We start from the raw sequence: 13,719 nt of genomic DNA on the forward strand, positions 1-13,719 counted from the left end.
TGGAGGGAGAGACGGGTGGGAGGAGGGTTTGGAGGGGAACTGCATCCTGAGAATAGCGGAACTTTCAGAAACAAGAAAAATCACTACTGAAACCAGGAAAATCCTGACTATACAGAGTACCCAGACACGGCTGCTGGGGGCGAGGCGGGGAGTTGGGGATTGTTTGGCAGGAAACCGCCATTATGGCATCGCCAGGCCTTAATCCTACGAAAATTTCAGAAACAAGAAAACTACTACATAAAACAACAAAGTCCTTCTAATGAGAGGCTTTGATTTGACATGACTCACAGCCATCTGGTGTATGGACTTAGCATAACCCACAGCCATCTTCTAGGCTCAACCACCATACGTTGGAAACAAAACTATAGAGTCAGGGGAATTTGGCCTTGGCAGACAGATAGAAAAGTATTAGCTGCAGCTACAGCCCTACTAATTGGAGATAGATAGATAGATATTCACAAAGTCATGAGAATGGGGAGAGAATGGATAAGTTAGCCTTCAGTTTCTGCAGTTTGTCTGATAATAAAAAGTAGGACGTTTTGCTGTTGCTAAAGAAATGTTACATAGTTAGAAAGTGTACTTTAAATAGGGAAAGAGTCCCAGTGTACTGCAGGTTAAGCAATTCTACCCTGACAGTGTATTCCACTAACAAAGCACAAAGATAAGTGGACCTTGAGAAGTTTTAACTAACTTTGAAAAACACAAAAGCTAATGCAATAGGTGGTCTTAGGCATGTGAACCCCTGGACAGTGAAAATTAATGGTTAGTGTTTTTGCATAGCTATAATTGGTTCAAGCATAGATAAGAGAAATCCTCATTTTAACTACGTAATGGGGGGTCAGAAGACGGGATCGTTGGAACTTAACTCCGAGACACAGCTCAAGACCAAAGGTGGCAGGACTTTTACCCCTGCACGACCATATTGCGCAGAAGCCGGAGCCCCGGACGAGAGCAGATCCTGATTGGCCACCGGGAGACGTCCAGCTGTCTTTGCTGGGAGGGGTGAGCATTAGATGCTTGGCGTGTGTATTCTGTTGATTAGTTGCTACTAAATACATGCACATGTTTAAGGATATGACTGTGTAAGGCTCTTTCATTGGGAAAGGGCCCTGCAGACCTGTAGCACCCTGAGTATACTAGGAAGGGATATTGGCCCTGAGCCCAGGGAGGGGTGAAGTTGGGCCTCTTGTCCCTGCGTACCCACAAGGACAGGGAGGGGGTGGGAGCGTTAAATTGTGCGGGTTACATCCTGACTAAAGAAAGAAAATGCGTCACCAGGGACGAGGGGACAGCAGAAGCTCTGACTTGGACCGTGCGGCGATGAGAGGGAACTGGAGACGCAGGCAAAACCACAAGGCAACGCAAGGGCGCACACGTGACCCACAGACACTACTACTATAAAAAGCTCCGGCTCTGGGAGCAGGGCGCATGCGCATTAGCCTCAGTGGAATTCAATAGGGACCATCACTCAAAGAAGAACCTGCTTTAATCAACACATGGCATTGACAAAACTCTGTAGTGTAGACGTTGCCATAGTTAGGTCAGCCTAGCCCCCACTATAGACACAGCTAGGTCTACGGAACAATTCTGGGCTGGCCACTTTACACTGCAAGCGCTACAGCTGAGACATGCTTTTAGTTCCAAGAGAGCTCTCTGTGCGAACCCATGACAGCTCTGTAACAAAAACACCTCATGTGTCCTGGTCTTTACACTCTGATTATAGTCATATGACTATGTAGCAGACTATGTGGCTCTGGGAAGAAGGATAAAGGAGTTTGAGGCGTAAGTGGTGTTCTCGTCCATCCTCCCTGTGCAGGGAAAAAGCCTGGGTAGAGACCGTCGAATTGTGGAAGTCGTCAAATGGCTAAGCAGGTGGTGTCGGAGAGAAGGCTTTGGATTCTTCGACCATGGGATGGTGTTCCAAGAAGGAGGAGTGCTAGGCAGAGACGGGCTCCACCTAACAAAGAGTGGGAAGAGCATCTTCGCAAGCAGGCTGGCTAACCTAGTGAGGAGGGCTTTAAACTAGGTTCACCGGGGGAAGGAGACCAAAGCCCTGAGGTAAGTGGGGAAGTGGGATACCGGGAGGAAGCACGAGGAGGAGAGTGCAAGAGGGGAGGACTCCTGTCTCAGACTGAGAAAGCGGGAGAATCAGCGAGTTATCTTAAGTGCCTATACACAAATGCAAGAAGCCTGGGAAACAAGCAGGGAGAACTGGAAGTCCTGGCACAGTCAAGGAACTATGATGTGATTGGAACAACAGACTTGGTGAGATAACTCACATGACTGGAGTACTGTCATGGATGGATATAAACTGTTCAGGAAGGACAGACAGGGCAGAAAAGGTGGGGGAGTTGCATTGTATGTAAGAGAGGAGTATGACTGCTCAGAGCTCTGTATGAAACTGCAGAAAAACCGGAGAGTCTCTGGATTAAGTTTAGAAGTGTGAGCAACAAGGGTGATGTCGTGGTGGGAGTCTGCTATAGACCACCACGACCAGGGGGATGAAGTGGACAAGGCTTTCTTCCGGCAACTAGCAGAAGTTACTAGATAGCAGGCCCTGGTTCTCATGGGAGACTTTAATCACCCTGATATCTGCTGGGAGAGGAATACAGCAGTGCACAGACAATCCAGGAAGTTTTTGGAAAGTGTAGGGGACAATTTCCTGGTGCAAGTGCTGGAGGAACCAACTAGGGGCAGAGCTCTTCTAGACCTGCTGCTCACAAACAGGGAAGAATTAGTAGGGGAAGCAAAAGTGGATGGGAACCTGGGAGGCAGTGACCATGAGATGGTTGAGTTCAGGATCCGGACACAAGGAAGAAAGGAGAGCAGCAGAATACGGACCCTGGACTTCAGAAAAGCAGACTTTGACTCCCTCAGGGAACTGATGGGCAGGATGACCTGGGAGAATAACATGAGGGGGAAAGGAGTCCAGGAGAGCTGGCTGTATTTTAAAGAATCCTTATTGAGGTTGCAGGAAAAAAACATCCCGACGTGTAGAAAGAATAGTAAATATGGTAGGCGACCAGCTTGGCTTAACAGTGAAATCCTTGCTGATCTTAAACGCAAAAAAGAAGCTTACAAGAAGTGGAAGCTTGGACAAATGACCAGGGAGGAGTATAAAAAAATTGCTCAGGCATGCAGGAGTGAAATCAGGAAGGCCAAATCACACTTGGAGTTGCAGCTAGCAAGAGATGTTAAGAGTAACAAGAGGGTTTCTTCAGGTATGTTAACAACAAGAAGAAAGTCAAGGAAAGTGTGGGCCCCTTACTGAATGAGGGAGGCAACCTAGTGACCGAGGATGTGGAAAAAGCTAATGTACTCAATGATTTTTTTGCCTCTGTCTTCACAAACAAGGTCAGCTCCCAGACTGCTGCACTGGACAGCACAGTATGGGGAGGAGGTGACCAGCCCTCTGTGGAGAAAGAAGTGGTTCGGGACTATTTAGAAAAACTGGATGAGCACAAGTCCATGGGGCCGGATGCACTGCATCCGAGGGCGCTAAAGGAGTTGGTGGATGTGATTGCAGAGCCATTGGCCATTATCTTTGAAAACTCATGGCGATCAGTGTAGAACCAATGTGAATGAAATTGTTTTTAGTTATTCACTGTACCATTGTAACTTCTGTTCACCATTTCATTACACTTGCCATTTTGCCTACATTGTAACTTTCATTACACTTGCCATTTTGCCTACATTGTAACATTGTAACTTCTGTGCAATATTGTAACTCAAAACCCATTTTAAAATGCTGACTCCATTTTGTAGAAGGCTTGTGCTGCAGCCTCCATTTTTGCAAGCCATACTGTAATTTTATTAGTCTAGTTGAGATGTGTGAATGAGGTATGTATGGGTGATAGAATCAACCTCCAGCACCAGCCAGTCCTGATGAGATAAAGTTCAAATACCAACGGCTGAAGAACTAGACAACAGCCCTAACTCAAGCAAGAAGCATCCACCCTAAAAAGAAAAAAAACAACAGAAGGAAGATCAAAGCCAGGTCCCAGGCTGACAGTCACACCTGCAATTGACGGGTGATCAAGCACCAAACCCAGAGGCGGCGTGACACAGCAAGACCTAGAGACTTTGAATCCAAACTAAAGCCTACAAAAAGGATGGGTAAGATGGAAAACTTTGGAGAAGGGTAACATTCTGCTGCCAACATGGAAGGGCATCGGTGCATGCCCAACAGAGACCCAGCTCGTCCTTGTGCCCGGCTTTCCTGGCCAGTTAGCCGCCACAAGCTACGAACCCAAGCTGCAAACTCAAGCCACAGACTCAAGCAGGACTGGTAACTATGCAGCAGCTGCAGAACATCTGATGGATGTGTGTGTGTGTGTGTGTGTGTGTGTGTGTATAGGTATTAGGTATAATGTGTGTGTATAAGGATTAAGATATTAGTTATTGGTCATAAATCAAATTTCAGAGTAGCAGCTGTGTTAGTCTGTATCCGCAAAAATAACAGGAGTACTTGTGGCACCTTAGAGACTAACAAATTTATTAGAGCATAAGCTTTCGTGGGCTACAACCCACTTCTTCGGATGCATATAGAGTGAAACATATATTGAGGAGATATATATACACACATACAGAGAGCATGAACAGGTGGGAGTTGTCTTACCAAGTCTGAGAGGCCAATTAAGTAAGAGAAAAAAAAAAAAAGAAAAAAAACTTTTGAAGTGATAATCAAGATAGCCCAGTACAGACAGTTTGATAAGAAGCAAGTGTGAGAATACTTACAAGGGGAGATAGATTCAATGTTTGTAATGGCTCAGCCATTCCCAATCCCTATTTAGCCCTGAGTTGATTGTGTCTAGTTTGCATATCAATTCCAGCTCAGCAGTCTCTCGTTGGAGTCTGTTTTTGAAGTTTTTCTGTTTTAAGATAGCCACCCGCAGGTCTGTCATAGAATGGCCAGACAGGTTAAAGTGTTCTCCCACTGGTTTTTGAGTATCATGATTCCTGATGTCAGATTTGTGTCCATTAATTCTTTTGCGTAGAGACTGTCCGGTTTGGCCAATGTACATGGCAGAGGGGCATTGCTGGCACATGATGGCATATATCACATTGGTAGATGTGCAGGTGAACGAGCCTCTGATGGTATGGCTGATGTGATTAGGCCCTATGATGGTGTCACTTGAATAGATATGTGGACAGAGCTGGCATCGGGCTTTGTTACAAGGATAGGTTAGCTGTGACATTATCGGGGATACTGTTCCTGATAGCTTGTAGTCCATCTGTGTGTGGAATATTGGTGTAGAGGGCTTCTACATCCATAGTGGCCAGGATGGTGTTTTCTGGAAGGTCACCGATGGAACAGGATGGTGTTTTCTGGAAGGTCAGCTATCAGGAACAGTATCCCCGATAATGTCACAGCTAACCTGGTGGCTGAACTCTGTGACTTTGTCCTCACCCACAACTATTTCACATTTGGGGACAATATATACCTTCAAGTCAGCGGCACTGCTATGGGTACCCGCATGGCCCCACAGTATGCCAACATTTTTATGGCTGACTTAGAACAACGCTTCCTTAGCTCTCGTCCCCTAACACCCCTACTCTACTTGCGCTACATTGATGACATCTTCATCATCTGGACCCATGGAAAAGAAGCCCTTGAGGAATTCCACCATGATTTCAATAATTTCCATCCCACCATCAACCTCAGTCTAGATCAATCCACACAAGCGGTCCATTTCCTGGACACTACTGTGCTAATAAGCGATGGTCACATAAATACCACCCTGTACCGGAAACCTACTGACCGCTACACTTACCTACATGCCTCCAGCTTCCATCCAGGACACACCACACGATCCATTGTCTACAGCCAAGCTCTAAGATATAACCGCATTTGCTCCAATCCCTCAGATAGAGGCAAGCACCTACAAGATCTCTATCAAGCATTCTTAAAACTACAATACCCACCTGCTGAAGTGAAAAAACAAATTGACAGAGCCAGACGAGTACCCAGAAGTCACCTCCTACAAGACAGGGCCAACAAAGAAAATAACAGAACACCACTAGCTGTCACCTTCAGCTCCCAACTAAAACCTCTCCAGCGCATCATCAGAGATCTACAACCTATCCTGAAAGATGATCCTTTACTCTCACAGATCTTGGGAGACAGACCTGTCCTCGCTTACAGACAACCCCCCAACCTAAAGCAAATACTCACCAGCAACCACACATCACTGAACAAAAACACTGACCCAGGAACCTATCCTTGTAACAAAGCCCGATGCCAACTCTGTCCACATATCTATTCAAGTGACACCATCATAGGGCCTAATCACATCAGCCATACCATCTGTGGCTCGTTCACCTGCACATCTACCAATGTGATATATGCCATCATGTGCCAGCAATGCCCCTCTGCCATGTACATTGGCCAAACCGGACAGTCTCTACGCAAAAGAATTAATGGACACAAATCTGACATCAGGAATCATAATACTCAAAAACCAGTGGGAGAACACTTTAACCTGTCTGGCCATTCTTTGACAGACCTGCGGGTGGCTATCTTAAAACAGAAAAACTTCAAAAACAGACTCCAACGAGAGACTGCTGAGCTTGAATTGATATGCAAACTAGACACAATCAACTCAGGGCTAAATAGGGATTGGGAATGGCTGAGCCATTACAAACATTGAATCTATCTCCCCTTGTAAGTATTCTCACACTTGCTTCTTATCAAACTGTCTGTACTGGGCTATCTTGATTATCACTTCAAAAGTTTTTTTTCCTCTTTTTTTTCCTCTTACTTAATTGGCCTCTCAGACTTGGTAAGACAACTCCCACCTGTTCATGCTCTCTGTATGTGTGTATATATATCTCCTCAATATATGTTTCACTCTATATGCATCCGAAGAAGTGGGTTGTAGCCCACGAAAGCTTATGCTCTAATAAATTTGTTAGTCTCTAAGGTGCCACAAGTACTCCTGTTATTTTTATAAATCAAATTGTTATCATAATAAATGTGGCATCTTTATCTTGTCCCCTTTAATAAGATCCTGCTAGTTTTTACTGGTATAACATCAGGGGAGGTCCCGGATGACTGGAAAAAGGCTAATGTAGTGCCCATCTTTAAAAAAGGGAAGAAGGAGGATCCGGGGAACTACAGGCCAGTCAGCCTCACTCAGTCCCTGGAAAAATCATGGAGCAGGTCCTCAAGGAATCAATTCTGAAGCACTTAGAGGAGAGGAAAGGGATCAGGAACAGTCAGCATGGATTCACCAAGGGCAAGTCATGCCTGACTAACCTAATTGCCTTCTATGACGAGATAACTGGCTCTGTGGATGAGGGGAAAGTAGTGGATGTGTTATTCCTTGACTTTGGCAAAGCTTTCGATACAGTCTCCCACAGTATTCTTGCCGGCAAGTTAAAGAAGTATGGGCTGGATGAATGGACTATAAGGTGGATAGAAAGCTGGCTAGATCGTCGGGCTCAACGGGTAGTGATCAAGGGCTGCATGTCTAATTGGCAGCCGGTATCAAGTGGAGTGCCCCAAGGGTCGGTCCTTGGGCCAGTTTTGTTCAATATCTTCATTAATGATCTGGAGGATGGCGTGGACTGCACTCTCAGCAAGTTTGCAGATGACACTAAACTGGGAGGAGTGGTAGATACACTGGAGGGTACGGATAGGATACAGAGGGACCTAGACAAATTAGAGGATTGGGCCAAAAGAAATCTGATGAGGTTCAACAAGGACAAGTGCAGAGTCCTGCACTTAGGACGGAAGAATCCCATTCACTGTTACAGACTAGGGACCGAATGGCTAGGAAGCAGTTCTGCAGAAAAGGACCTAGGGGTTACAGTGGACGAGAAGCTGGATATGAGTCAACAGTGTGCCCTTGTTGCCAAGAAGGCTAACGACATTTTGGGCTGTATAAGTAGGGGCATTGCCAGCAGATCGAGGGACGTGATTGTTCCCCTCTATTTGACATTGGTGAGGCCTCATCTGGAGTACTGCGTCCAGTTTTGGGCCCCACGCTACAAGAAGGATGTGGAAAAATTGGAAAGAGTCCAACGGAGGGCAACAAAATTGATTAGGGGGCTGGAGCACATGATTTATGAGGAGAGGCTGAGGGAACTGGGATTGTTTAGTCTGCAGAAGAGAAGAATGAGGGGGGATTTGATAGCTGCTTTCAACTACCTGAAAGGGGGTTCTAAAGAGGATGGATCTAGACTGTTCTCAGTGGTAGCAGATGACAGAACAAGGAGTAATGGTCTCAAGTTGCAGTGGGGGAGGTTTAGGTTGGATATTAGGGAAAACTTTTTCACTAGGAGGGTGGTGAAGCACTGGAGGCTTGACAAAGCCCTGGCTGGGATGATTTAGTTGGGAATTGGTCCTGCTTTGAGCAGGGGGTTGGACTAGATGACCTCCTGAGGTCCCTTCCAACCCTGTGATTCTATGATTCTATATCAAGCACAGAGAGAAACTGAGGTATGTACTGGAATCACAGAAATATTACCAAAATTCCCACATCCAATGGTCATAGCCCTCGGAGAGAAAGCAAATGGTAGGCGCTGGACTTTAATGCATCCAATAAGGATAAATGAAATATATTGTTTAAAAAAATAATTTGTTATGCCACTGGTCATTTAAAATTTGTGTATGTCTAAAAATGATACTGGGATGGGACATAAGTCAAAGGGGGAGGGGAACAGGACACAGAAACCAATCTACACATGTATGAGTAGTAAAGGTATAGAGCAGGTGTAGGCAACCTATGGCACGCGTGCCAAAGGCAGCACACGAACTGATTTTCAGTGGCACTCACACTGCCCGGGCTGCTGGCCTGGGGTTCCGGCCGCCGGCCCCTCTCAGCCTGCTGCCGGCCCCAAGTCCCGGCCACCGGTCCGGGGGGCTTTGCTGCTGGTCTGGGGTCCCGGCCACCAGCCTGGGGCTCTGCAGCTGCCCCCAGCTGTGGCCCACTGGCCCCAGCCTGGGGCAGTGAGGGGTGCAGACAGGGGCAAGAGGGGGCGCAGCTCAGCACCCCCACCTTAAAAATTGTTCCAGCGCCACTGTACGATATTTTTAAGTTCTGATTTGCTGCTTACATCACTATCACGCCACGTGGAACAGCGCAATGGTTTGATGTTGAGATTAGAATATACCTGCAAGAACTGGAATCAGAATTTTCTGACAGATTTCAAGATTTCCAGCAATTTGGCCCAATGCTTTCTTTTCTAATTAAACCTGAAAAGTTCAACGAAAGAACCTTGGATTTGTCTGTATTTCAGTGGATGGGTGTTGAAGATTTCAAAATGCAACTCATTCAGTTAAAAAGCTCAGAATTGTGGGCATCAAAGTTTGGAGATCTGTGGAGTGCACTTGAAGCTACCGAGAGAGTTCATGGGGCCTCTACTCTGACCTGCTGGACGTCCCTGCCAGTGAAATTTAACTGTTTGAAAAAAATTGCGTTTGCAATGCTTTCAACATTTGGATCCACATACCTGTGTGAACAGGTATTTTCACACATGACATCTGCCCTCTGTCCCAATCGAAGCCGGTTAACAACTGATCACTCAGAAGCCCGTGTGCAGCTTAAAGTATCCAAATACGTGCCAGACATTGGAAAACTCAGCAAGGAAAAGCAAGGGCAAGATCACACTAAACTGAGAAGATCTGCATTTTAATTTAATTTTAAATGAAGCTTCTTAAACCTTTTTAAAACCTTGTTTACTTTACATACAACAATAGTTTAGTTATATATTACAGACTTATAGAAAGAGACCTTCTAAAAACGTTAATGTATGACTGGCATGCGAAACCTTAAATTAGAGTGAATAAATGAAGACTCGGCACACCACTTCTGAAAGGTTGCCGACCCCTGGTATAGAGTTATTATTACAGAGGTTCTTTAGAGAACCCACAGCTTCCAATAACCAAGGGGACAGGACTCCTTACCTAGCAAGGTCACATTCTCATAGTTCTCCTGCATGACATCTCTGTAGAGGGCTCTCTGAGCGGGGTCCAGCAGAGCCCACTCTGACTCGGTGAAATACAGAGCCACCTCCTCGAAGGTCACTGGCCCCTGAAAGAGCAAGAGCCCCACACTTAGTAATTTAGTACAACCCCAGGATTCATGGGAGAGCAGGAACATGGTAGCACAGTCCCACTCCCACCCTGAGGAGCCAGGAGGCACCAGGTTGAGGGGAGAAAAAGAGAGCCCCTCATGCTGGCCAGTGGGGGCAGGGGTCTTCATATTCATCACACACCTACTAGCCAGAGGCTGATACAGGAAATGGAGTCCCCGGCAGGGTCAGGGACCGCCTCCTGGCGGGAATCCCAATACCTCCCCCCCATAAAATTATATATAAACAAACACCTGGAAGAAAGAGGAAGTCGACAGGAAAAAATGTCAGAAGCTTGGAATTGTAGAACATTAATAAGGCAAAGCAAAGAAACAAATGGAGAACTCTCTGGCCAGCAGAATTAAGGAAATATGAAGGAGGGTTCTTGTTTTTCAGTATATCAATAACAAAAAAAAAAATCCTAACAACGTTATTGGTCCATTACTGGACAGAAAGGGCAGAATTATCAATAATAATAATAATACAGAAGAAGTAAAAATGTTCAGTGAGTATTTCACTCCTGGATTTGGGGAAAACAAGCAAATGATGTTGTGATATGTTTATGATGACAACACCACTCTTTTCATTAAAATAATAATTCATGAGGATGTTAAACAGAAGCTACTAACGTCAGACATTTTTAAAATCAGCAGTTCCAGATATCTTCCATTCAAGAGTTTTAAAAAAGCAGGCTGAGGAGGTTGAGGAGCTCTCTGGACCATTAATGCTGCTTTTCAATAGCTCTTGGAACACTGCGGAACCTCCAGAAGACTGGACGTCAACAATAAAGTTGCCCCTATATTTAAAAAAAATTGTAAAAGGGATGACCAAGATAACAGGCCTGACCTCGAACATGGGCAAGATAATGCGGGGGAAGAGGGGGAATATTAATAAAGAATTAAAAGAGGGTAATATAATTCATTCCAATCAACAAAATTTTAGGGAAAACAGATCCTCATAAACTAATTGGATTTTTTTTTTGTGTGTGAAGGAGATCAGAAGTTCGGTCGATAAAGGAATAGCGTTAATGTAATATACTTTGATTTCTCTAAGGTATTTGACCTGGTACAGCATGATACTTAAACAACTACATCAATACAAAATTAACGTGACATACATGAACTAGATTCAAAACCAGCTGATACATTTCAAAATGTAACTCTAAATGGTCACGTGGGTGGATTTCTATTGGGGTCCCACAGGGATCGGTTATTGGCTCTCTGCTATTTAACTTGCTTATCAATGACTTGGAAGAGAACATAATATCACTGATGAAGTTTGCAGATGACACAGAGTTTGGGAGAGTGGTAAATAAAAAATAAAATATATGGAGATATACCTATCTCATAGAACAGGAAGGGACTTTGAAACGTCATCAAGGCCAGTCCCCTGCCTTCACTAGCAGGACCAATTTTTTTGCCACAGATCCCTAAATGGCCCCCTCAAGGATTGAACTCACAACCCTGGGTTTAGCGGGCCAATGCTCAAACCACTGAGCTATCCCTCCCCCCAAAGTGGATGAAGTGTGTCTGTTGGTTCGGGCTGCAGCACTGGGAGTCTGGGAAGTTTTTGCAGCCCTGGCCAGGGGGTTATTTCCTGTTCCACAAACAGGGGAAAGTTCCACGCCCAAACCCCAGGAGGCTGCTCCTTCAATGTGGGGCCTAAGCCGAATTCATTCGGGCAAATTTGTCCCCTCCCTTTTCCCACCCTGGTTATTTCCTGCCCTCTCTCACCTCCAGCAGCTCCCACCCTCCTGTACATTTACTGCCCATCTCCCTCCAGCCAGAACCCACCACCAGCTCCGTGATAATCCCATACCTCAGCTAACTCCGCTGCAGCCATTGCCTTTCCCGTGGAAGGGTGGGACGATCCAGAGCAAAACATGGACGTTATTCTGTAGCCTGTCGGGGCGAAAAGAGCAATTGGAGAGATTTCAGAAGAGGCTTTTGTCCATTTCACACACAGGCCCCACCAGACTTTTTTCCGTGGCAAGTGACTATCTAGGCTCTGCCACAGTGATTTTATTAGCGGTAGGTCTTCCCACCAGGATTAAAGCCTCCCAGGCCTACTCTACATTATAAAGACCTCATCTACACTAGGTCAACGTAAGCTGCATTGCATTGACTTAGTTGCGCGTGTCTCTGCACTTAAATTTCTCTCCCACCAATGTAAACTGTCCATTATGCCAACATGGTAACACCCCCTCCCCAAGCAATGCTGAGCCATGGTCGATGTACTGAGGTCAACACAGTGCAAGTCTTCCCCCCTTTCCTTTCCTGACACCTCCACCCTCCAGACACACAAAGGGCAAACCCCACTGGGGCCCAGTCTCTTCCCCTCCTGAATCCCCCAGTTTGCTCCCTGGGCAGATCCTGGCAGGAGCTGAGGGCAGCCACTTCACTGCTGTACAGGCAGCTCCCAGCCCTCCCTCAGGGACATTCACAACCAGGGAGCACATTCCCAGGGGCTGTGAAATCCGAGGCTCCCGGGACATTTGTGCAGTCACTTCCCTGCCCAACCACAGCACTTTCCCTGAGGTCTCTGGCTCAGCGGTTGGTGTTGGCAGAGCCCGGGGCGACTGTAGGGAGCTACTTCCAGACACTGGAGAAAGTCTCTCCCCTTGGCTGGGCACAGAAGGAGCTTTAACGAAGGTCTCTCCCTGGCACAGACCCTGCTGGGGCAGAGGACCTGCTCGGCCCAGCGTTCCCAGATCACACTGGAAGCAGCAGCGTGTGACCCAAGAAACTCAAACCTGACACCTTGAGTGGAGTAAGAGAGAGCAGCCTCCCCTCCGTCAGCAACAGCCAGCGCCCCCGGTGACAGTAACTAATGACACAACCTCCCTCATGTTAATCCAGAGTCACGCCTTGTCCTTATTGCAATGTCAATCCAGACACTGGAGTCAATGAGACCGGAAATGTGGTATAGGAGGAAGGAGCCAAAATCCTTTAAAACATATAATGGGGGATCCACCCTTTCCCACCACCGCTGCTCCCCACATCTGGGGCAAGGACTCAGAGCGATTTGCCAACCACCGTTTGGGCAGGGATGGGGGGGTTGGATGTTGCCACACATATTTTATCAGAATAATAATGACCAGCAAATTATGAGTTTTCCAATGGTCCCTCACAAGGCATAATTTGTACCATGATTATTGCAATCAGGTGTAGGGTGTGGGCACAGGGCTACGTTCTGTCACCTGCCCCCCCCCCCCCCCGGTGCCATCCATTCACACAGGCCCAGGCCAACGCTGCTTTCACAGGAGAGGGGAGGGGATGGAGGAGCCAAAAGAGTCAACAAATTCCCATGTCCTGTCCCTGGCAAATAACGATCCCAGGGACCCAGCTCAGCGCCGGGGGAAAGACCCCTCATGGGGACGGTCTGTCCTGGGTTCTGGGCACTTGTCTGGCACAGGCAGTGTCAGCATGTGAGGGGTTAATACAGGAGGGGGAGGGAGGTGGCGGCTGCTCTGGGCACTTGCACAGCGCAGCCCGGGAGGGGGGGAAACCCCTCACCCCGCACTGGGGACAGGGAAAGTCAGTCAGGGCCCAGCCCAGTGTCCCGTTAGCAGCTGGGAGACCCCGTACCCCAGACAGCGAGCAGGAGGCCCCCGGCTTTCATAGAATCGTTAGCCTGGAAGGG

General features: G+C 46.9%; 1 protein-coding gene across 2 annotated transcripts in view; it reads right to left on the reverse strand.

Moving 5' to 3' along the window:
• The window catches only part of LOC135889390 (zinc finger protein 610-like), a 33,644-nt gene that overhangs the window by 18,586 nt on the left and 1,339 nt on the right, over positions 1–13,719 (reverse strand). Inside the window, exons 1-3 of one of the 2 annotated variants that reach the window (XM_065417258.1) lie at positions 11,896–11,965; positions 10,707–10,873; positions 9,911–10,037 (exon numbers count right to left, since the gene is read on the reverse strand). In XM_065417258.1, coding sequence (XP_065273330.1) covers positions 9,911–10,037; positions 10,707–10,799 — 220 coding nt within the window. In that variant the 5' untranslated portion in view covers positions 10,800–10,873; positions 11,896–11,965. Of the gene's footprint in view, positions 1–9,910; positions 10,038–10,706; positions 10,874–11,895; positions 11,979–13,719 lie in introns of those variants that run through there. The other variant, XM_065417259.1, reaches the window with a different exon arrangement.

This window comes from Emys orbicularis, chromosome 15 (assembly GCF_028017835.1).
Source record: "Emys orbicularis isolate rEmyOrb1 chromosome 15, rEmyOrb1.hap1, whole genome shotgun sequence".
In the NCBI taxonomy this organism is placed as follows: domain Eukaryota; kingdom Metazoa; phylum Chordata; order Testudines; family Emydidae; genus Emys; species Emys orbicularis.